The sequence below is a fragment of the Caloenas nicobarica genome, chromosome 6 (assembly GCF_036013445.1).
Source record: "Caloenas nicobarica isolate bCalNic1 chromosome 6, bCalNic1.hap1, whole genome shotgun sequence".
Taxonomy (NCBI): Eukaryota; Metazoa; Chordata; class Aves; order Columbiformes; family Columbidae; genus Caloenas; species Caloenas nicobarica.
In genome coordinates, this window is record NC_088250.1 from 2,802,615 (window position 1) to 2,826,385 (window position 23,771).

At 49.5% G+C, this 23,771-nt stretch overlaps 1 protein-coding gene across 1 annotated transcript in view; it reads left to right on the forward strand.

Annotated features, from left to right (window-relative positions):
• SATB2 (SATB homeobox 2) overlaps positions 1-23,771 on the forward strand; it is a 106,191-nt gene that overhangs the window by 78,119 nt on the left and 4,301 nt on the right. The window contains exon 9 of the mRNA XM_065637905.1: positions 7,054-7,251. Coding sequence (XP_065493977.1) covers positions 7,054-7,251 — 198 coding nt within the window. The remainder of the gene's footprint in view (positions 1-7,053; positions 7,252-23,771) is intronic.

Consider the following 23,771-nt stretch of genomic DNA (forward strand, 5'->3'; position numbering starts at 1 on the left):
ACATGGCAAAATATAATGAGAACTGGAGCTGTTAAACGAATAAAGCTGTTAAAAGCATAATGCCACTTGGCACAACTACTGTGCATTTAACGGTTTTCCACTGTGTAATAAATGACATATGTGGTAAACGTGCAGTAAATATAAAAACTGCACAATTGATTTTGCAGACGTGCCCCTTATTCTTTACTCCATGCAGATATCAAAGTTCCACCCAGAATCCGGACTGGACAGCTTTTAATAAGGCGTGTTTAACACAGTTTAATGCCAGTTTCTCTGAGGTTTGGCTTCAAATTGCCTGCAAGCTTCCTGTCATTATACCCAGAGGCTTCTTGAAATAGAGAGCGACTGAACCACCCAACAATAATTTGGGTGGCTCACCAGCTCCGGTCCGTGCCAGCTCGAGTGCGCTTCTCTGGCAGCGTTGCATACCAGCACCAAAACAAAAATACGCTCCGGAGCCTTTCACGGGGAAAAACAGGGCAGATTTTGAAAGCCAGATGCAAAAGTTTAAGGACCAGGATCTGCAAATGTTCTCGTTTAAAGCAGAGTTCCTGCACACGAAGGTTTTGTTTCTTCAGCAGCAACAGTTGTGAGCGTTTCTGGGGAAGATGCTGCTGGTTTCAGCCGCTGAGTCACGCGGTGGGATGTGCTCGCTGAAAACTGCCCATCTTTGCAGGAGAGAGAGTTTGAAAGAGGGGAGAAAAGGAGCCAGTCTGAGGGTTCGCTTGGACCGTCCGCCAAGGTTCGTTCACTTGCTGTTCTCCACAGGCCTGGCTTGCGTCGCGTTGGCTTTCTCTATTATTCCCTCACCCCGGAGTACTGAGAGGCTTCCAGTTTGCTAACAAGGCATGTGTTATGTTGGGCGCTGCTGTTCTGTCAACAGCAATCCACGGTGCTGTGAGATCTTCACAGTTTTAGCAGCCAGTGAGTCTCCGACAGGGCTGTTTTGACATTTTATACGCGGGGTTGTATGTCATGTACTCGAGAAGGCATCCAGAGCCAGTGGAGGCTTCATTTCGTCTTCTGTACAGGAAGAGCGGTACCCACTGAGAGCGGTTATTGCGAGCGGCATCATCTACTGGTGGAGTTAATTGACCTCTAATTTAACAAGTAGCCATCTTTATTCTTAAGTTGTTGCAGAGTCGCAGTTCAGCAACTAAAGGCAAGGGCAGCTGCTAGAAAATGAGGTTACAAATCACAGAGCTCTCAAGTCAACGTAAACGCGAGGAACGGGGCCTCACGGAGGCACCGAAGTAGTATGGTGAGACTTCTTTAAGGGAATCCACCTTCCTCAAGTTCTCAAGCCGTTCATTTTAGACATCGACTTATCACTTATATGCCTTAATATGCATTTTATTCCTTGCAACTTATATCTGGACATTTTTAGTCTTGCTTGTGAAGTGCTGCGCATCTCTGCGTATTTTTGGAGGCGGCAGGAGCTGCGGGGCTCAGCGCTGGCCCAACACAGCCTCCCAAGCTGTTGTCCAGCTGTGGTTGCCAGCTGTTAGCGACGTGCCCACTGGACACAAGCTTCTGTGGGGCTGCCGCCTGCTCCTGCCCTTGGGCCTTGACACGGCGAAACCTGGGACCTGCGTCAGCACCTCGGGAGCATCTCTGAGCGTGGCTGGAACACCAGGATTTGGCTTTGGGCAAACTCGTATGAATGTGTAGACAGGTCTTCTCAGCGTTCTCCCAGGGTAGGAGACTCTCCTTAACCACAGAATCGTTTTGGTTGGAAGGGACCCTTAAGATCGTCGAGTCCAACCATTAACCCAGCGCTGGCGCTAAACTTTTCTCTCCTTGACAAAACTTAAATTTTCTTTCTTTCTGCAGCAGTTGTGGAGCTGGGGCTTTGCTGGGGAAGTCCTTGGCAGCCCGGGAGCTGCGGGTGGGCCGCTTGCCCTAACCACGAGCCCACGTTTCCTCTGCAGCGCGGGGAGAAGCGAGTTTGAACTTGGCGTGCTGGAAATATCCCCAGCGCGCAGCATCCTGCCCTCCGCCGCCGAGAGCCGCGAGCAGGCCTGCCGCTCCCTGCCATCTGAGATACGTCATGGCTCTTGTACCTCACTCCTTTTCTTGCGTTTTGTCGTGTTTTATAAGTCCAGGCAGAAACCGGCCCTCATCAAAGTGCTTTGCATCGTGCCTTGAATTTGGGGGGAGGAAAAGTATTGAGCGTTTCAGGGAATCCGGGCTGTTGAGCACTTCACCTTGAACTGCATGAAAACGCTCCAAGGAAATCTCCTCGTGCTCAGTCCCCCTCCCCTGGCCCTCATCAAGAATTCACTGAAGCCATGACAGAACTCTCCATTACAGTTACTCTTTTATCCATTTCAGCTCTCGTGATTAGGTTATCTCGAATCATTAGGGGGTTTATTTATTTTAATAGACACTTATTGGATTCATGGAAAGAGAGTTTGGCGACTGAGGAACAAGAGCTGAATATTATCTGGCTCATTTGGCACTGCACAGAGTCGCAGGCTGAGCGGAGGGGAGAGAGGCCGAGGGAATTTGTCCCGTCATCCCGGGTAGGAAGGGAGTTTTCTCTGGGGAATGCAGCATTTCTTTCCTAATCTTTCAAGACTTGCGTCGATCATTGCTGGTTTGTGGTTTTGGTTGGTTTTTTTTTTTTTTCCTTTTGTCACATATGTTGACATTTTCTGCATTGATGATGTGGGTGAGGAAATGACCTTTTACATTTATTTTTGAGGTTTATCCCTGAATCACTCTTACTAAAAACTCTTCGTTTGCCTACTCACGCTTTCACTGGAGACCCTGGAAAATGTCGGCACAGCTGCGTTATTATTATTTATTATTATTATTATTATTATTATTATTATTATTATTATTATTATTATTATTAATAAGTGCCGGAGAAGGCGGCTGGTGCGCCAAGGCCAGCGCTTTGGTGCGGCGAGCACGCTACGTCCTTAACGGCAGAAAAGCACAATGGGAACTGCCGGCTTCCTGCAGATTTTTGTTGCTGTTTGCTTAGCTATGTGGAAATGTATTTGATTAGGAGACAGCGAGAGAGGTTAAAAATAGGGCATTAATGTGATATTATTTGTTTTATCAAAGAAAATGCTTAAAAATGTTTGTCTTGCCTCCTGAGAAAGAGCAAAACTGGAGGCCAGCACTTCTCGGCCGCGCTCTTTGCTGAGCTCGGTTGGGCTGCGTTCTCGATGCCTCTGGAAGTTTTGGGGTGAAACGGAGGAAGTTCTGAGCAGGATTCCTTGTAACCACAAGCACTGGGTGTGCCCGGCTGCAGAGCCAAAAGCATCCTCTAATTGTGCTGTTTTTTCCTCCTCTTATTTTTAATGGAAGACATTCCCGTTTGAGAACCGTAGAAGCTGACATTAGGGGCCGGATCCTGCCACCCATGTTGACACTGGCACATCTGGAGCGTCCCGGTGAGCCGGTGGTGCCGCGGATCTGAGGATTTGTTAGATTTTCAGAATACATTCACGGAACTGGGATTTGCTTGCGATGCAGTGAGCTCAGATGTTGTGAATGAGCGGGGGAAAAGGTGGTGAGAGAGCTTCTCCTCCTTCACTTTTCCATCTTGATGCCAGTAAATGTAGCTATGGATGGAAATTCACTGTGAATGGCTGTAGCTCCAAGAATTTTCTGTATGTTAGCATTTCTTAAAGGAAATCATTCCCCTGGAACGCTCTGTGTAACATACACAGACCCAAAGAAATAAATAAAAGAAAATAATATTTTTTTGAAAACAGCAACCAAAAACCCCCAAGTTGAAATCTTTAACAGAAAAAGGAGATTTGCGTATTAATAATTCATGAGTTCTCATTGAACATGCACGAAGAAACGGTGCTATTCAATAGAGAATACTGTCATCTGTCACTGTTTTATTTGACATTTACACTTTTTTTTTTTTTTTTTAATGCCTGGTACGGCAAAACTTTCTTGGATGGCGTGCTAGGAGTATTTAAATAAATAATTGCAAAAATCCGATGCAGACTTCTCATCTGCGCACGGGGGAAGGCGGTTACCCGCAATCGCGGCGTTTTCTCACGTATCGGCCGAAGCTCTGGCCTGATGAGCGGCCCCGTGGATGGACCGGGGGGGTCCTGAAGGGCCGGGCGAAAGCACGAGCGCTCGAATAAATAAAGGGCAGGGGGGGAAAAGAGCAAGGAAAGGACGGAGTTGGTGCGGGTCGGCGCGGGGCCGCGTGTGCGGGGGCGAGGGAGCGATGGCTGTCGTGGAGAAAGCTGCCACAAATACATTAAAATAAATATTTATAAGCGGCGCCGGGGGAGATCCAGTCCCGCACGGCGCGAGAGGAGACGGGGCATTTAGCACAATGACAATTCCGAGTTAGGCGCACCCCCTTGCAATTCCGTGCTAATATTAGGCTCATGAAAAATCTTTCTGCTCTGTAGGTTAGTTATTATTTATAAAAATCACAGAACCAGCTGATACATTCATAAGCTAATTATTGTAGCAGCTGGGTACACATGGCGCAATATGTCTGAGGCTGTGAAGTATCACAGATTTCTTGGGGCCTGCTGTGGCGGGGGTGTGCTGGTGAGGGCTGGATCCCTTAATCTGATCAGCCAAGCAAATACTACGTGGGGAAAGTGGATTAATATCTCTCTAAATACCGCGGATGTGCTTCACCTTCAGAACCAGGCTCCTTTAAACGTGCCATTAGCTGCTCTCCTTTGGGGAATGGAGAAGTTCTCAGGTGTCCTCGGGATGGCGGGGCCTTCGCCGGGTGCCTCCCTGGGCCAGAAATTAATTTGGTTTGCTCGTGTCTGCACACATGGTCGCACCGCGGTCTAATCTGCTCCGTAATAGCTCCAAGGTCAGGACCTCTCACGTTGCCAGGCAAATGGAAGCGCCATCCTTCTCGGAGACTAATGGCAGCGAGAGCCCAGGCCGTAATGAGGCCTGGAGTGTTGCTCTAAGTGATTGTAATGAGCGCTGATTATAACGGGACAGATAAATCACAGCGCCGCAGTCGCCAGCGGGACGGACGGGCCGACTTTGGGAAGGGAGCTGGGTCTGCCCCTGCCGGGCTCCGGTGTGCTCGGCCCTGTTTTCTGGTCTTCATGCTGCAGCGGGTCCCTCGGGAGAGGTTAAACGTACCTGCTCGAAACGTTGGCAGGAGTTCAGCTGGACACTTGTTCAGGTCACCGAAAACAGGGAGGAACGGGAGCCTTGTTTTTTCCGCAGATGGTTTATTTTCCGTTTCAGAAATTATTTCCTTTGTATGGAGGAACCCCTGAGGAAACACTGTGGAGCGGGGAGATTTTCTTCCTGTCTTTTCTCTAAAAGAGAGAAAGTTTGGGGGGATTTGTGGGCAGAGGAAAGGGAGAAAGGAGAACCGAGGGCAAGGGATGTGGCCAAACCACACTGAAATGCACGCGTCACCTGGCTCAGAGGTTACCCAAATACCAGCCAAAATACTTGGAAAATATAACATAGATTTTTTGTCTTACCGAGTAAATGATTAGATATCTTCTTTTCATCCTTACCCCCCTCCCCAACCCTCCTAGTTTATTGCAAGAAAAGATCAGGTCTGCACAAATGTGGCCTCTTACTTGTAAAAACAAGGCAGTGTTGTGTTACAGATTAGTTTATAAATCCCCGGTGGCTTCACAGTTCAGTGCCTACAGCTGCTGCAGATGGGCCTGGGTTTTTGTCTCTTCGCTGTGCTGCAGCCGGCAGTTGAAGGAGAAAATGGAATGATCAGGTTATTAACATGTAGGCCGTGAGGAAGAGGCTGCACAATGAGAACAGCTGGTGTTGCTGTCTTGGCTGATGCAGCGGAGATAATCAAATCTTGCCTTCTTTTTTGGAGGGCGAGGGGGGTGAAGGCAGAAGACACAGTGGAGAGTAAGACAAACAAGGGCTTATGATATTATATGCGGGGTTTAGAGTGCACGGGAGAAGTTGTCGATGGCTTACAAGTTGTTACACCAAAAAAAGAGCAGTACCAAAAAGCCCCGATGTGGGCCGGTAATGACCCTGGCTGCTCAGCTCGCTCGGTCGCAAAAATAGTGTTTTGGTTCCTTCTTCTCCTGATTGTTTCTAACGTTGCTCGAGCCATCTTCTAGGTATTATAAGGTGCCTGTCAAGATGGTGTCACAATGCTGAGCTGCAGCTCGAAAATGATGGGTTATAAAGCTACTAGGTAAAATATTTTGACAGGAGGCGGTGAGGCGCGTTGACAGCATCCTCAGCGTTATCTCCTCGTGTTCTGCCGTGCGCATCGTGTCTCCTCGCTGGAGAGCGCCGCCTGGGCTGCACGCAGCGGTAGCTTTTTGAAGGCGTTCCAAACTAACCTGAAAACAATACAGCAGGAATAAAATCTGCCATTACTGTGAGCTGTAGTTGGGTGTAGAGTTACCTGCGCCTGGTATCTTGATCTCTCTGGTAACTTCTGCAGGAGCCTGTTTGCTGCTTTGCTGCTCAACGCCGGCGGATTCTCTTTCTGTGAGGTTGCAGCTCCTAAGTGGCTGTTTGATTATTTAGAAATGTTGAGTTTTAGTGGAGTTCAGAGCTGGGGGAGTTAATGCAACGCAGTGACAGCAGACCGGCAGTCTTTACTTGATAGTATATTCTCCTAAACGTTTTCTGTAGTGGTTGAATTTCTGGTCCTGCAGCTGCAACCCTTAGCATGAGGGTTGTTGGCAAGTCTCTGGGGTTTTGTCCCCTTCTCTCTTGGCTTGGATAAAGAAACAAAGGGGCTCTGAAACAGAAGTGAACATGCACCTTTATTTCAACTCTGATTTTCTATAGGAAAAATTGTATAGTCGAGCATTTTAAACACGGTATGATTATGACAGGGGACAAGATGCTGTGCATCCTGGCTCCTGTTAAGCACTGCTGGTTATTTCTGTTTCTCCAACTTGCAGGACATACAATAAATCAAGAATTTGTTGAGACCAAAGGACAGCTGAGGGAAGAGGGTGCTCTGTGTGAGCCAAGACCAGCCAAACCTGCAGCAAAAAGCTTCAGGTCTGGCTGACCTTGCGCTCCCATGTGTTTCCTCGGTGCTCACGGAATTAACGGTGCTGACCCTCATTGCAGGGCTGGCTGTGCGAGCTGCTTCGCTGGAAAGAAAACCCAAGTCCGGAAAACCGCACGCTCTGGGAGAACCTCTGCACCATCCGCCGCTTCCTGAACCTTCCCCAACACGAGAGGGACGTGATCTACGAGGAGGAGTCCAGACATCACCACAGCGAGCGCATGCAGCACGTCGTCCAGCTCACTCCCGAGCCCGTGCAGGTCAGAGCGCCAAATGCCTTTCTCGGGGTGCCCAGGGGGGAACAGCTGGCAGAGCTGAGACAAGCAACGGGTTCCACGTTCCTTGTGCTGCGCGGGGTGAGACACGCCGGTTTGCGTCTGTCTGCAGGGCCACACGCGAGCCGCAGCTCTCAAGAGCAGGGCAGGCTGGGCGCGCGTGTGCAGGTTTGGGGTGGCGGCTGAAGTGGAGGGATGTGACAGTCGTGCCGCCGGTAACAGCACGGTCGGTAGTGGTGCTACGATAGAGCTCTCTTGGTGTCAGTAGTCACAGAATCATAGAATCATTTTGGTTGGAAGAGACCTTCACATCATGGAGTCCAACCATAACCCAGCCCCCACGTCCCTGAGAACCTCACGTCCGTCTGTCCAACCCCTCCTGGGATGGTGACTCCAGCACTGCCCTGGGCAGCCTGTTCCAATGCCCCACAGCCCTTTGGGGAAGAAATTGTTCCCCAGATCCAACCTCAGCCTCCCCTGGTGGAACCTGAGGCCGTTTCCTCTTGTCTTATCCCTTGCTACTCGGGAGAAGAGACCAACCTCCCCCTTTCTCCAGCCTCCTTTCAGGTAGTTGTAGAGTGCTCATGTTGCGGCTGGAACACAAGTTAGCCGTCTAAAGCTGCTCACATTTAGAGGAGTACAAAGCAACAGCAAGAAGCGTGCAGTTATTTAGTAAGCAGAAGGGGCAGGGATCACTCACTCGCTCACGGAACCTGAGCAACCTCTCAAACAGCGGCCAACTGCAGCCCTACATTTGCTTTTGTTCCAAGGAGCCAAGATAACACTTCAGCAGAAGTAGGAGGGTAGGAGGGATGGTCTGTGCATGGGTAACACGGGTTTGGAAGAGTGTAACGTGGAGAAGTGGTTTTTATATATTCACTGAAACTTAGAAGCATCTCCAAAATGACCACGGTGAGTGTTTTGTGGGGAACGGGCCTTCATTTCACAGCCTCCTCGGGATTGTTTTCCTCCTCTCTACAACCTTTGTGACTAGTTTGAATTCTTGGTCTGTGCATGCTTGTTCTAGCCTTGTCTCAGGTCTTAACAGAACGAGCAATTAATAGATACAAACATGCGTCCAGGAAAATGAAGTGAAAATACTACGAGATCTTTCATCTTTGCTGTTCCAGCTTCAGTTTGAAGTGAAAATCAGCCTTGTGCGTATTCCTAATAACTTGTGACGCATGTCACAGACCCAAACATCTGCTGATGATCAGGAGGGGCTCAGGAGACGTTTTTTCCATCTGAAAAGCTCGAGGTGACGCCTTGCACAGCAGCCCGCCCTTCGGGATCGCCATGGGCGCTCGGTGCCATTCGCTCCCATGGCGTGACCGCTCTCGGTGTCCGTACCGCGTTTGTCCCCGACAATCTCCCGGTTCCTCCTCCCACCTTTGCTCTCCCGTTGTCCTTTGATGGTGGCTTGTGCTGCTCTTGCTGTGAACCTTGGCATCCAGCCTTTATTCTTTCTCGCCGCTCTTGTCCTGCTGCTGCCGGCACTGCTGCCAACTAGCTGGTCACCTTTTTCCACAGGCGGGAGGTTTTTCTTGTCTCGTGGACCTGCCCCTTCTGAAACACGTTGGTTTCACCCAGATTAATTATTGCCTAGTTCAGTCTCCTTTGTCTCTTCTGCTGCCAACTTCCTCCTCACTTTCCATTCGGTCTTTGCCTGGAAGAAAAAACCTGTTTCCTGGGGTTGGGATTCTCAGAGCTATAAAGCGGGGAAGTGCTCTCGGTAATTAACGCTGCAAGTTTTGTCATCCGTGTTCCCACAAGTTTGCGGGATCTTGGAGGCGAGGAGCTACAAAAGGGTAAAGGGCCGAGCTAAAGGCCAGATCTGTGCAAATTCGAACATCTTAACCCAGTTCTGGTGCCCACAGCAAGTAGGAATATCCTCCAAGGTGCAGTTGGAAGAAGGTTCCCTGAGCTCTTGCAGGTGACCTTGATGATTAGCCTACTTTCCAAAGCCTTCTGCACATCGCTTTTCTGCGTCGTGCAGGTTGGGTTTTGTGAGTGACACGTTAACAGTGCATTGGAATGTGATGCATTTGTATTTGTCAGCAAGTTACAAAGCCATGGATTAATTATTTATTACAGTCAAAATATGAAAAATGAAGAAAAATAAATGGAACCAGCTGGCAGCTACATACAACTAAACTCTGGAGACCCCGGGATACTGTAGATACAGTAGGCTTGTGTTTTGGGGGTGCTGCATTTTAAGGCTCTGTTTGCCCATCCAAAAACCCCGGTGGGGTTCAGAGTGGCACGCTACTGGTGCAAGGCACAGCAGCCCTGCTGACCACCTGCTCCCTGCTGTCAAAAGATACCCTGCACCAAGCAATTTTTGCGTAGTTTTCAGTCTCCGGGACTTGAATTGTTTCGAGCAGGAAGGTTTTGTTTTTTGGCTTTGCCGCGAGGGTCACTATTAGGTAATTAGCCATGAAGAATCAATGACAGCAGCCAGAGATGTAAAGCTGAGGTCCTCGCACTTGCAGTCGCTGGAGATTTTGTGACACTTTACATAAGGGTAGGGGTCTTGGGCCCCGCTCCTGGCCCAGCTCCAGGCCAAGTAATTACATTCTGCCGATCTGAAATTCCCCCTGTACTGTCAGCTGGGAGAGCAACTCTCATTTCCTTCTCAAAGCGGTGGCGGGTGCGGAATGTCTGCCACGGTGCCCTTTTAGCAGGGGGTGGGAACATCCAAGAGCCGCAGTCACCGAGCTGCTTTGCTTTGCAGGCTTTGCTAGTGAAAAGTGCAGCGTGAGTCCTGCCCTCACCTGCAGCCGTGGTGTTGAGGTGTCATTCCTTTGAAGAAGACAGAAGCAGCGACGCTGTGAATAGCAGCAGGCTATATGGAAAGGGGGAGTGTCAGGAGGATGGAGCCAGGCTCTTCTGGGTGACAACCAGTGATAGGACAAGGGGCAATGGGTGCAAACTGGAACACAGGAGGTTCCACTTAAAGATGAGAAGAAACTTCTTCATGGTGAGGGTGCCAGAGCCTGGAGCAGGCTGCCCAGGGAGGTTGTGGAGTCTCCTTCTCTGCAGACATTCCAACCCGCCTGGACACCTTCCTGTGTAACCTCATCTGGGTGTTCCTGCTCCGGCGGGGGGGTTGCACTGGATGAGCTTTCGAGGTCCCTTCCCACCCCTGACATTCTGGGATTCTGTGACACCAAGCGGGCAGGAGGCTCTGACCACTGCTCCCTCCCTGCCCACCCCATCTTCTCTCTGTGCTAGTGGATTTGATGTGTGTATGGTAACTTAGAATTATAGAATAGTTTGGGTTGAAGGGCCCTTCCCAGCTCCCCCAGCACCCCCCTGCCATGAGCAGGGACATCTGCACCAGCTCAGGTTGCTCAGAGCCCCGTCCAGCCTGGCCTGGGATGTCTCCAGGGATGGTTCAGCCACCACCCCTCTGGCCAAGCTGGGCCAGGCTCTCACCACCCTCAGGGCCAACAATTCCTTCCTCATGTCCAGCCTGAATCTCCCTCCTTTAGTTTAAAACCATCAGCCCTTGTCCTATCACAAGTCTGTCCCCATCTTTCTTATGGGACCCTTTTAAGTACAGAAAGGCCACACTAAGGTCTCCCCAGAGCTTCTGTTCTCCAGCTGAACAGCCCAGCTCTCTCAGCCTGTCCTCCCAGCAGAGCTGTTCCAGCCTCGGATCATTTCTGGGGCTCCTCTGGCCCCTCTCCAGCAGGTCCATGTGTGTCCTGTGCTGGGGACCCCAGAGCTGGACCAGCGCTGCAGGAGGGTCTCCCCAGAGCAGAGGCCATGGCCAGGCAACAAATAACAGGGAGATAAATTTCAGCCTTTTCCCCAGCGTGGCTCCTTGGAAATGACAAAGGTGTCACCGTGATGGGTTTGTGTGGTTCACGGTCGGTGAGGACATCACCCCGCGGTTGGGTACGCTTGTGTCCCCCGCGGGGCGGTTCTTGCAGTGCTGTAGAACATCAGCTGGACACAACTTGGCTCTGGATGTTTAAGGGATTGTTGCTTCTTTTGTGGCAGGTTCTTGCCCTCAGTTTGGTATTACTAGCCTGTACCTCACTCACTGTTTAGCTTTAGGTTCAGGCCTTTGAAAAGAAACATTTTCATTTTTTCTCTCTTCCATTAGATTCTTCCCGTCAGCCATATATTAACCCATTTAATCAAATATTTTCCTCTTTCTGAAATGAAAAATGTCTATCGTGGAAGCTCGGTGCATAAGAAATTCCTCCCTGCGCGCTTGATTTATTTGTTATTGTGCTGAAGAGCCATAAAACGCGAGCCCTGTGGAGCCCTGTGCCATGGCCGTGTTCTCTGGCAGCATCGCCGTGGCCATATGGCCGTGCCGGCACGGGGATCTTCCCTCGCACGCTGGGCTCGGAGCATCCACGCCGCACCTACACGTCGCTGTGCACGCAGGCTGAGCTCGCCGCAGCCTCGCGCTTGGGTTTGCAGGAAATTCAGGTGCGCACGACGTGGCTCTGTCTCCCTCCTGTTCTGACTTTCCGTCCTTCGCTAAATCCCACCATGCCCAGGTTGTTTGCTGGCGTTAGACCTTGCTGGAGCGTGAATGCTGGACCTTGCTGGAGCGTGAATGCTGAGAGGTGCCTACAGACGCTTCCGGGAACGGCGTTTGTTACAGACACACTGGGATGCAGTAAAATCTCATTTCTCCCCCTTCTCCCACTCTTCGTCTGAGGTGGCCACTCCAGAGAGTAACCGTCTTGCCTGGCGCTTTAATACAGTGCTAATTCGTTGTTAATTGCTGGGGCAGAGAAACCTGACCCCGCTGGGAACACGCTGGATCGAGCCGCTGTCCGGGGAGCGCTGGGCTGGATGAGTCGGTTCCCCGGAGCCGTGAACCTCCCCGAGCCTCCCCTGCACGCAATTGTGAGGTGTGCCGCGATTTAAGAGCAGTCAAGTGGTGCCTTTAAAGCAACGGGAATGATTTTCACCTGCTTTCCGATCACACCGTTACTTTTGTGGCTTTTTTTTAAAATGACGTCCCGCCGCCCTTTATTTTTTTTTTTTTTTGCAGAAGCTTTGATTCGGAGAAATCCGGCAATTTGTAATAGTTCAGATCGTAAATCCTGGAGGAACGTTAGCAAATAAAAGGAGGCGTAGCAGAAAGCTGTAGGAAGCTCTTTTGTATTGTGCATTCACTGCAAACATTGTGGTCTGTCTTTAAATATGCAGAAAATAACATACCGCAGAAGTAAATGAAATACTAATTTTGTCATTTTGTGAGGGATGGAGGGGAACAAATATTTTAGAAATGACAATGAAACACAAACCAGCAGAACATGGAGCCCTTGTAAAAATGGGTCAAGGCAAGTGGCGATGGCAATCCAATGAAACTCATTTCGTATTCTCTTTCTAGAAGTAACAAAGAGGGGAATTAACACACAGTAGTGCTTCCTAATGAAATATCTGGTTCTAAACAACATCTTGGAGTTCATGGGTCACACAGCGCATGGCACGCAGATGGAAAAATCAGTGAGACTTGTAATTTCCTATCTTAAAAAATAATATTAATTAGTAATACTGAGGCAACCAGAGATGATGGGTGAAGCAGAGCTGTGTTATTCCGTAGGGGAACATGGCGTGCTTAGTGATCGACAGGGTGATGTGCACAGTGCGTTTTGCTGTGTTTGTGTGGGGTTCCACGTACTGGAAACCAGGACCGGCTGGTCTGGGAGACTGGGACAAAACCACCTTCCCAAACCGTGCCAGCTCCTGGACTTGGGTCCTTACCGCTTTAGCCAGACACATTTTTTACGGGGCTGGTGTGTCCCGTGATGCATTGGCGTTGGCCGCACCCTGACGGTTTTGCTTTCCGATCATTTCTGTGCACCCAAAGGGCAGAGCGGAGCTGGAACCGCCGCTTTCTGCTTCCCCCAGCTCCTTGTTCCGTGGCTGGATGCTCAGACAGGGCTGGCGAAACATCTTCTACTCAACAAGCTTCGACAGACTTGTAGAGATACTTGTATCGCGGGTTCTTCATTCCGCTCCGAAAGCTCAGAGCGTTTTGTCCTTGATTTTGAACCATGCGTGTCAGATCTATGAATTCCGTGAGTGGAGAATATCTGTCTTCCTACCTGGAGTTCCGTTCCCTCTTATAAAATTAGGCAATAACAGTCAATTTCATTATCTCCTTTCAATCTGAACCATTCAAAATGATGGTGAGGAGAGTACTTGCAATTAAAGCAAAGCTGCTTCTGTTCCCAAGTTCGTTCAGCTTTAGTGCTATTCCGTTTAACCCTGCAAACGGCAGATCAGGTAAAGGGGATAGTTTTGTTTGTTTCTGCGGTGGCAGATTCAGTCTTGTCGAAGGAGAACATCCTTCCCGTCTCTGTTCAGAGCCCTTCGCATCCCCTTTGAAGCTCGGCTGGCAGCAGCAAACGAGAAGGCTGAAAAGCCTCTCTTCCAGTTACCTTTGAAAATGTTTGCAGTTAAAAACGTGGCTCTTTTTAGTTTCATTTTAATGCTCCCTAAACACCCCCTGTCCCTCGCACTTGTACCTAAATGATAATATCAGGATGTGTAAATATTTGTAGGGTACCGGCCGAACGCAACGTTTTATTCTCAGGCTCCTTCCAGAAATGTTGGGCTGAAGTCAGAGCCCTGGATCATTGCAGCTGGCCTTGCTGTGCAATATGTGCGAGGATACATGTAGCTGGGGTTTTTTTTTTCAGGGTTAGTATGCTGTGTATGTCGTTCCACGTTTGCATGGACTTCTACGTGATTTGCAGGTTGAAACGGGAAACGGTTCTGTGCATACGCACTATTCTCGCACGTCAAGTATCCACAAGTGCAGTAGCACATATTTTTTCTCACAGTCGTCTATGCTTACAGTGTTTCAAAGAATATTCCAAAATATCTTGGCACAGACAAAGCGAAGCTGTTTGCAAGATCCCTAGCTGTGGAACAACAAAGGCTCCGTTCGCAACACACATCACACATGACTTCTATTAAAGTCTTAAACAAAAATCAGATAATGCATTTAGAAAATTGGACTTCACCATTTCTGTGGCGTGGAAGGAAGTAGGTGTCCCTTTGTGCCTCCTTTCCGTGTCTTTTCCTTCAGTTCTACTCCCTTCTTCGTGTTTTAGAAGGTAAAAACCTTATATTTAAGTAGAAATAAACCATTTTAAACCCAGCAATTTGGAACTAACTCACATGATGGTGCCTAGCTTAAAAGGGACCTGGTGTTCAGAAACGAAGGAATCCGAGCACGCACAAGGTGCCTCTGGTGGAGCGCTGAGAGGTTTGAAACTTCTGAAATCATTATTAACTCCTTACCATTACATATGGCAAAAAGGATGTGGTAAATCACAGAGCGCTTCCTGGATATTACAGACCCAGCCGCCTCGTTAACTTTGTGTCAAAAAACATTCCTCGGTTTCCAGTTGGGATTAAATTTAGTGTGACGCTATTTGTAGCGTCGCGGTACCAAATAGCGGTCGACACCCTTGGAGTTTCTAGCGCTTGCTTTTTCTCCCCTGGATGGTCCAGATCGCCGCGTTGCGCTGTCGTTAGACCTGGATCCAAGGCAGGTGGGCAGGGCTGCGTGCTGCCCGAGGAGCGAGAGCAGAAAGGAAGAGACGCGCACCAAAACCAGGGCCCAACGGGCCCCTTGAAAAGATCCGTCTGGACAGCACTTCACTAGTGGAGCGCTAAGTTATTATTATTATTTATTATTTATTTCCTCTTCTATTTCTCCTCCTACCGAGCAAGCGGGAAATATCTTTGTTCTTTCGTTTTAGAAGTTGAATAAGTGTATTCCCTGCAGCATTTGAAATTTTAATAATCCGTAATAAATAAAATCGTATCTAATAACATAACTGCTTTCAATTGGCAACGCGATCTCCTAGATGCATTGCAATGGCAGAAACATAAATAGTTGCAGCCTCTGAAAGCCTACTTCCTATTTGCTAAATATACTTGGCTCGCTTTAAATTCCTTTGTGTGCAGTCGTTAATACAATCCTCTTTGACAGCATTTAATTAAAGTGCTTTTCTCTATTAAATTCATTAAAACTTTTTTTTTTTTTTATATACAACTGTTTCCCAGACACTGAATGTTAAGGACCTGTAGGCCTCTCTTTAAATAACTTCTCTCTCCTTGCTGTAAATTGTTAATTAAATTTAACTTAGGCTCTTTAAAGATGGCTTGGAAAAGAAAGCCAGATTTCAGGATATGGTCTCAATCATGTCTGATTTTTTTTAACACAATTTTTTCCATGTAGTTACAGACTGCGCGTTATATTGTTTATGAATGTCGCTGTGCTTTCAGCTGGAACCAAGCAAAGAAATACCCTAAAAAGCTCATTTCCATCTCACTTCCAAAATTTCCGTCTTTTTAGTGCAGTTTCTTAGCCTAAGAGGATCTGCACGGGGGAGGACGGAGGGAGGAGCTGTTTAGTATTAATAGATTATTGACAGTTTAATGTCTTGGCACCTAGACAGCCCATAAGGTATAATAAACAGGGCGCTGCCTGATGTGAGCGCAGTCAATAGCGTATTCAATCAAAACCTTTCAGTTAATTGCCGGTTGACCTCCGAGATTTCCCTTAAGTGAAACTGTCCTTCGCTCGGATCTCCTCTGGGTTTCGGGGTTTCATTTCAGAACGCCCTTTCCGTATGGCGGCTCCCGCGTACGTTCCCGGTTGGGTTTTGCTTTGCTCCCCGGCGCGGGGAATAATCGCGGTGCGAAAAGACCCTCAGGATCATCGGGTCCAACCGTAACCTCACTCTGGCACTAACCCATGGCCCTGAGAAGTCCCTCTGCTCCTCTGCACAAACGCAAACCAGGGCTCGTTTTTTTTTTAGTTTCCCTAATTTCTGTACTCAGCCATCCTAATGTTTCCGAACTGCCCGTCTCGCTGAGACCTCGCTAAGCTGCAGCGGCAGGCAGGAAACCACACGGGCAGCGCTGACCCCGAATAACGGGGAGGGAACCTCCACGGACACGCGGAGCAAGGCTGCGGTGTTCGGGTTTCCCTTCCTTGCCCTCCAGCTGTTGGCTTTTGAGCGCGTGTGTTTTCCTCGGGGGGGATCGGGGTCCGGATCTCCCGATGGCAGCGAGCGCTGCCCTGGAAGGAAACGCTCCCGTGCCAGAGCCGCTTTCATTTACATTTCATGCGGACTTTTTTTTATCCGTCTCTAGATCTTGCAGCGACGGTGTCTTTCAGCCGCTTATCGTGCGTTCAGGCTGCGGTTTGCTCGCAGGAGCGGTAGCACTTCTAATCTCTAATTTTTTTCCCGGGTTTTGATTCGTTTCTCTGGTTGTCTTTGTCCCTCTGCGTCAAACAAACTGCTTGTGCCTTTTTAACGGCCTTGATTAGCGCCAGGGAAGGATTGCTGACTTGGAGTAGTGTTATTCCTGCTGTTCCCTCGCTGCAATGACACCAGGACTAAAAACCACCTTGCCCTGCTTAGGATGCACCAAAGTCCAGTCCGGAGCCCTGGCCCTAAGCATGTTGTGAATTTTCTGGGTTCACGAGTGTCGGAAAGGTGAGGAGGAGCAGTTTTGAGGAAGATTCAAGGGTGAGAGAGGGTTGGAGTTGTTCTTTCGCGAGAGAACGGAGCAAAACGCTGGCGAGACAACCAGAACGGAGGGAGAAATCCCAGGGCCCGCGTGAGCCCCTGGGCCATCAGCCGCACACACGCGCCGCTCCCAGGTGCCTCTGCCCAAAATACATCCCAAAGCGGTTTTGGTGTTATCAGACTCGCTGCCCAGGCTCCTAATCAGTATTACACAGACCGAAGGACTCCCACATGCAATAAAAATCATAAGCTTTATTGGATTTTGAGACAGGGAAGATTCACATCCCGCTCCTTTTATAAACTGCGTTACGTTTCGTTCTAGCAGAGCTCCCATCAGTACAACCCGTTGTATGGAAGTGCTGGAGCTGAGTTGAAGGGGTTGCTTACACTTCTGACAAACTGAAAGAAAAGAAATACGTTGGTGCTTTTGAGATTATTATTTTCAGTAAAATACTATTAAAAAAAAAAGGTTTTTGGCAGTTTAGACGTAATGCTTTAAAGGAAACTAGCATGAATTTGAAGTGCAAAAGTTGTTCTGTATAGAAGCAATCAGAATATGCTGTTTCATGAAAAACGCCTAAACGATGGCTTGAACTTTGTCAGAATACACAGACACACACACCCCCCGCTTGGCAAAGCGGTCTTTATTTAGGCAATGCTTTGGCGTCGCTCAGTCAACGTTTTTGATCGAAAGAAAGATTTTTGACTGAAAAATGCCACACAATTCTAACCCAAACAACACGCAGAATGATGTGTTGCTTGTCTCGCAAAAGTCCTTGCGCGCAGACCTGCACAAGCTGCAGGGCCATGACGGTGTCTCGTTCTGCTTCCTCCGAAAATTGCCTCGCCGGCCATATATTCAACCGTTTTATTAAAAATATTTTATTATTTAATTATACCATTTTTTCCCCCCAATTGCATATTTTCTAGTACTGTGAATAGAAACTGCAGGTGCTGTTTACTTGCCATAAAACCTTTTTCTTCCAGAACCTGCAGAGTGGGTGCAGGTGGGAACGGTGACGGCAGCGTAGCTTCCTCCGTCCTGGGGCCGTCCTCACCCTTTCCAGAGCCTAATCAGGAAAGGCAAAGGATTTCAGAGCCAATTCTGAGACCTCCTGTCCTCAGTGCCCTGATCTGTGCGGCCGACTGGTCGTTTGATTTTTATTTACCCACTTGCAATCGAAGGGTATAATAAAGCGCGTTATTCCAGTTGCGGGTGTGGTAATGCTGGATATTTTGCTTTTTACCATGGTAGTTGATTATAATGCACTTTTTAAGACTTGCTTTCTAAAAAAAGGAATTATTTGTGCTTTTATGTGTTTGATTCACACAGTGTAGTTTGCTCAAGTCCTGTTATTAAGTGCCTTGGTGGTTACGTCTAGAAAGCAAAAAAACATGCTGAGTAGTGTTTTATCAGCACAGATCTACTATTTTCACTAACCATAACAGTCAGGTTCTCCTGACTTCTAACTGCCCCCGTTGTAAAAATTAGCAGTGCAGTTGGGTATTCCTGGAACCCCAAATAGCCATCTGTAGGGACCTAAAACAGTTTGATGGGACAAATAATTACCCCCCACCCCCTTTAAATCCAGTGTCTAATCCAAACATATCCTTCCTGAAATAACGCCGGGCCTGCCCCGCTCCGAGGAACTGGAAAACAAGATGATTATGGTGGCGCCGATCGTGCCACCGTAGTTAGGGGTTTCGAGCCTGACTTTAAGCGTGGCTGTAGCTTGGGGCTCGTGAGGGAAGGTCTCGCTCACATTGCCCACAAACACTCTTCTGATTTTCCAGAGGAAAGGAGAACACGCGTAGTGTGAATTAAACAATGGGGGGGGTACTGGAAGTATTTTCTCTGCAGAAGAGTGAACCGAAAAGCCTTTTGTCACATCCTGGGTTCCTGTGGCGTTCCGCCAGCTCCTCGTTAGGGATGGCAGGGCCGGGGTGGGGAAACTCCGAATCCACCCAAAATGTGGGGCAGAGCCTCTGGCCGGGCACCGCTGAGCTCGGGCGGTGTGGGAAGGGCCGAGCAGGGCCCTGCGCTCCACAGCACAGAGTCACACCTTGTCAGGGACGGGAAGGGACCTCAAAGCCCATCCGGTGCAACCCCCCGCCGGAGCAGGAACACCCAGATGAGGTTACACAGAAGGTGTCCAGGCGGCTTGGAATGTCTGCAGAGAAGGAGACTCCACAGCCTCCCTGGGCAGCCTGCTCCAGGCTCGGGCACCCTCACCGGGAAGAAGTTTCTTCTCATATTCAAGTGGAACCTCCTGTGTTCCAGTTTGTCCCCATTGCCCCTTGTCCTGTCACTGGTTGTCACCCAGAAGAGCCTGGCTCCATCCTCCTGACACTCCCCCTTTCCATATTAATCCCCATGAATGAGTCACCCCTCAGTCTCCTCTTCTCCAGCTCCAGAGCCCCAGCTCCTCAGCCTTTCCTCACACGGGAGATGCTCCGCTCCCTTCAGCATCTTCGTGGCTGCGCTGGACTCTCTCCAGCAGTTCCCTGTCCTTCTGGAGCTGAGGGGCCCACAACTGGACACAATATTCCAGATGGGGTCTCACCAGGGCAGAGCAGAGGGGCAGGAGAACCTCTCTGACCTACTGACCACCCCCTTCTAATCCCCCCCAGGTCCCATTGGCCTTCCTGGCCACAAGGGCCCAGTGCTGGCTCATGGTCACCCTGCTGTCCCCAGGACCCCCAGCTCCCTTTCCCCTGCACTGCTCTCCAGCAGCTCGTTCCCCAACTTATACTGGACCTTGGGGTTGCTCCTGCCCAGATCCAGATGCAGATGCAGCACCCCAGCGCCTGGCCAGGCCGGCAGGACGCCTGGAAGGGGCACGCTGAGTCCCACAGAGCTCGTGTTTTGAAGGGAGTTAAGCGTCGACTGGGAGGTTTTGCAGCCCTCGGTGCACACGCGGGTGTTGGAAGTCAGGAGAAGTCAGGAGAGAGGCTGCGGCGCTGTCGTGCAACTCCGCGCTGCCGCCAGCCCCGCTCTGTGCCGGCAGAAGCCGGAATGAATCCTGCCCGCCGCGTATTTGTGCGGTAGGTGTGTGCCAGCTCCACCTGCCAGCTGAGCCGGCGCCGTTGTCAGCCCTCCCAGGCCGCAGGTCGGTGCTTGACGGGGGGATGCCCGCTGCCAGCCACGGTTACTGTGCCGAAAACCGAAGAATCTGGCTTAAACCAGCCAAAGATGGGAAATTCAGAGCTAATCCGCCAACATTCATCAGCGCGAGCTCATTTATGCGGCCCCATAAAATCAGCCAGTTCTCAGGCACTTGCGCAGCAATGAAAAGTTGTGCCTGTGCCTTTGTGGGAAGAGTCGAGTTGGCATTTGAAGGAGAGCAGTTACCCCAGGAAACACCGGGACGCTGCTCGCCGTTGTCAGAGTTTTGTGATTTATTTTTTTAACATTATACAGACAAAATAGTGGCTATTGTGTAGGCACGTGCTGTCTATTAGCAGAGATCAGGAAAGGGAAATAAACCACGCATTACTGAAGAATAAGATCATGATTGTGGTCAAGTGATGGCAGAATTTTTTTCTTCTCTTTGTCAAGCTGATTTGTAAACATTCTTCCAACAACTGTGCGGACAGCAGTGCCACGGCTTCTTGAAGGGAAAGCAAAGAGCAGGAGCGATTCCTCCGCAGAGGGGTTTGACAGCCACCTCAGACCTGGCCAGGAGCGATGGGTCACCTCCAGCCGTCCCCGCGAGCTGCGCTGCACATGCAGCCTCTTAGCAGGGCGCTGTAATCAGGCTGTAATTCATATTTTATCTCCAGTGATGATAGCTCTTAAAAATGTTTCGTGGCCGATTTGCTCTTTGATGCATGCTAAGCTCCTGGTAGCACTAATGGGAGCAGTGTGCGCCGGGGGAGGGAGACACCTTCCCCACGCCTTCGAGATTAATTGCGTTTCGCCAATGCTTATGCTTATCACTTTGCGTGGGGCGGCAAAAGCTGTGCACGGCTGAAAGTTTTGCGGTTTGAATTTTTTTTTTTTTTTCTTCCTGTTGTCTTTTTTGGTCACCTTTTTGACCATTTCTGGCGGCTTGGTCCTGGCGGGGAGTTGCGGGCTGTGCCGCTGTTTCAGGGGCTGGGGGTGTGTTCGGTGCCGTGTTTTCAGCTCGCCGTCTCCTGCCCTGAAGCGAGGCGAGCGCTGTAGAGCCAGGGGAGGCCAGTGTGCTCCGGAGACGTTCAACCAGCTCACGTCCCGGTCTGGAAACCAAACTTGCCTTTGGATGCCCTGGGAACCCCCTTCTCTGCTCACAGTTGTTCTCTCTGGCGCCCAGTTCTGCGTGGCCTGGAGGGCGACTGGTACCCAGAGCGGAGAGGCTCCCTGGGCTGCCGGGTTACAGGCTGTGGCCACCAGCTCTGGCTGGCTGATTTGGTCTGGCTCGCGTCAGACGGGGCACGTCATATCACAAACATGTATTATAATTATCTCTAATAATGGTGTTTACTCTTGTGAAGCCATTACTAAGCTGCACTGGAAAATGCGCAGATGTGCGGCTAGCATCTGAGCTATGAAATTAGAAGAAGCTCAGGCTGAAGTTAGATGAAAGCGAACATATTTATCCATGTCAGACTTCCTGCCATTTTGCACGCTCATATTGATTTTTTTTTTGACACAGTCTTCTTTTATTGAGTACCATATATTTTTTTAAATCCCTTACCGATAACGGTACCTGCTAAGGGCAAATGTAAAAGGAAGCTGAAGTATATTAAACCTGCCTGGAGTCAAAATGTAATCTAACACCTGTAGTCTGCAATTTGTCATCACTTCATAGATACTTTTTCTAATAACAGTTTTGGATTTTCCTGAGTTTTGACCTTAGGATACTGTATAATCCAAGAAAAGCAAGGAAACTAAACCACAGTCTTTAACACAGCTTTATGGTGTCGAGGTGTGAAATCACTGCTGTGAGAACGAGCCCAAAGAAAATAATTCATTTGGAGCTGCGACGAGTGCTGCAGCGTTTGCCCAAATGAATATATTTTTGCAAGGCGGGGCGGCAGGGGGGAAAGAGTAGTCTAAGAGCCACATTTTTAAGAGGAAAGAAATGAACACAGGTGCAAATAGTAAGTTCTGCCCCAGTTTCTTGTACAGACATTCCTAGGCAAGCTGTAAGGCGTGTTGGCGCAGCGATGGTGTGTAATGAGTGCTCGTACCCGGAGCCGGGCGGCTGTGGGTTTTCTTGCAAGTTTTTCTCCCAGCTCTCGCTCTGCTCCTCCTGCAGGCACTGGGATGAAAAGAGAAGCAGCGAGGAGCTGGAGCTGGGGAGGACAGATCGTCTCCCGCAGATACTCCTGCCAGCTCTGCTAAGGGGGGCAGCGTCTCCTTCTAGATATAAGATTTCTTTGCAAGGCGATGGGGAAGTAAACTCTTTACGTGTACCAGACACCAGCACTGGCCCTATATTTTGTAAGGTGTCTGCGTTTTCTCTGGCTTTCATCTTGGGCTCCTTCAGCAGAGTAATAACTTGCTGTGTTTGCGTAGAGCCCTTGGTGTGATAGAGTGTTACGGCTGGCTACGAGAGGAAGGAAAGCCAAAAGGTGAGAATCACAGAATCATTTTGGTTGGAAATGACCTTTAAGGTCATTGAGTCCGTTCCCCCACCCCTGGCACTGCCCCATGTCCTGAGAACCTCATCTCCGTCTGTCCAACCCCTCCCGGGATGGTGACTCCAGCACCGCCCTGGGCAGCCCGTTCCAATGCCCCACAGCCCTTTGGGGAAGAAATTGTTCCTAAATCCAACCTCAACCTCCCCTGGTGAAGAGAAGGCCAGTCCGCTCAGCTTCGCCCCTGGTGGGTTTGGGTTCTGAGGATGTACCGGCCAGCACACCCCACTCGAGGGACCTGCTCGTGCTCACTCCAATGCGGTGTCTGACCAGGACAGTCTCTGCTGCAAACGCACAGTCTTGCCTTCCGAGGATGTGACATTTTTGGTGTTTCTCGTGGTAAGGGGCAGCTCATCGTCTCAGCAAAGCCCATGAGAAGGGAGCTCGTGTGACTAGTCCTGTCTGCAAAGGGAAGAGCAGAACCGCGCCACGAAACAAAAGAGCTTGGAGTTTTCACGCAGAAACGCGGTTCCTGTTTCTAATCGGCTGCAACGGCTGTTGGGGCAATAAAAGGTGGAATTTCACGGTGTCTCACTGCAGTTGGTGTGTGTATCCTGCTTGCCCCCTGTGGCCACTCACCCTTCTCACCTGCCTAGTTCTAGCTAGAAAGGGGGGTGCAAATGGAGACAAACATCAGTGGGATGGCGAACCCAGCCAAAATTAAATGCAGTGCAGACACAGACTGCAATTAATTGATGTTCATCATCAGTTTGGGTTCGCTCTCCTCTCTTTTCCGTGGGAACGTGTCTGCCCGAGTCAGGTTTGTCCTGCGGGAGCGTCCTGAGACGTGGGGAGCGGATGCGTGTAAAACAGGGCGGCGATCCCTTCCCCCCAATAACTCCTGGCTCTGGATTTTAGAAAGACCACAAACCCTTAGCTTATTACAAGTAATCCCGATCACTCCCGTAATGATACACTACATTATATACTCTCCTAAACGTAATCATTCAATATCTCACTTCCTTCCCTGTAGGCATGTACTATTATATTTTACACATGGCTTCCAGCTGGTTTTCATTGCGGCCTTCAAATCGTATTTCAGTACAGTGCGATTTCAGACCAGTCGCTTTATCTTTTAAAGTCAACTTCCATCATATTTGTTTTCTTGCAAGTTTTCTACCAGGGCTGGTCAATTTGTTGGAAAAAATGAATTTGTCTGTGAGGTTAAAGTCTACGCGAACGAACCTCCGTAAAGCCCAAAGCTGCTCTGTTCTGAAACGCTCCGAAGGCGGCCGTGCCTGGAGAGTTTAAAGACGAGAACTCTTGAAGGGGTGGAAAAAATAAGTCCTGTGGGCATGGAAGGAAATCTCTATCTTCACTTTTGATTGGAAAGTAGATGGGGAAGGGAAG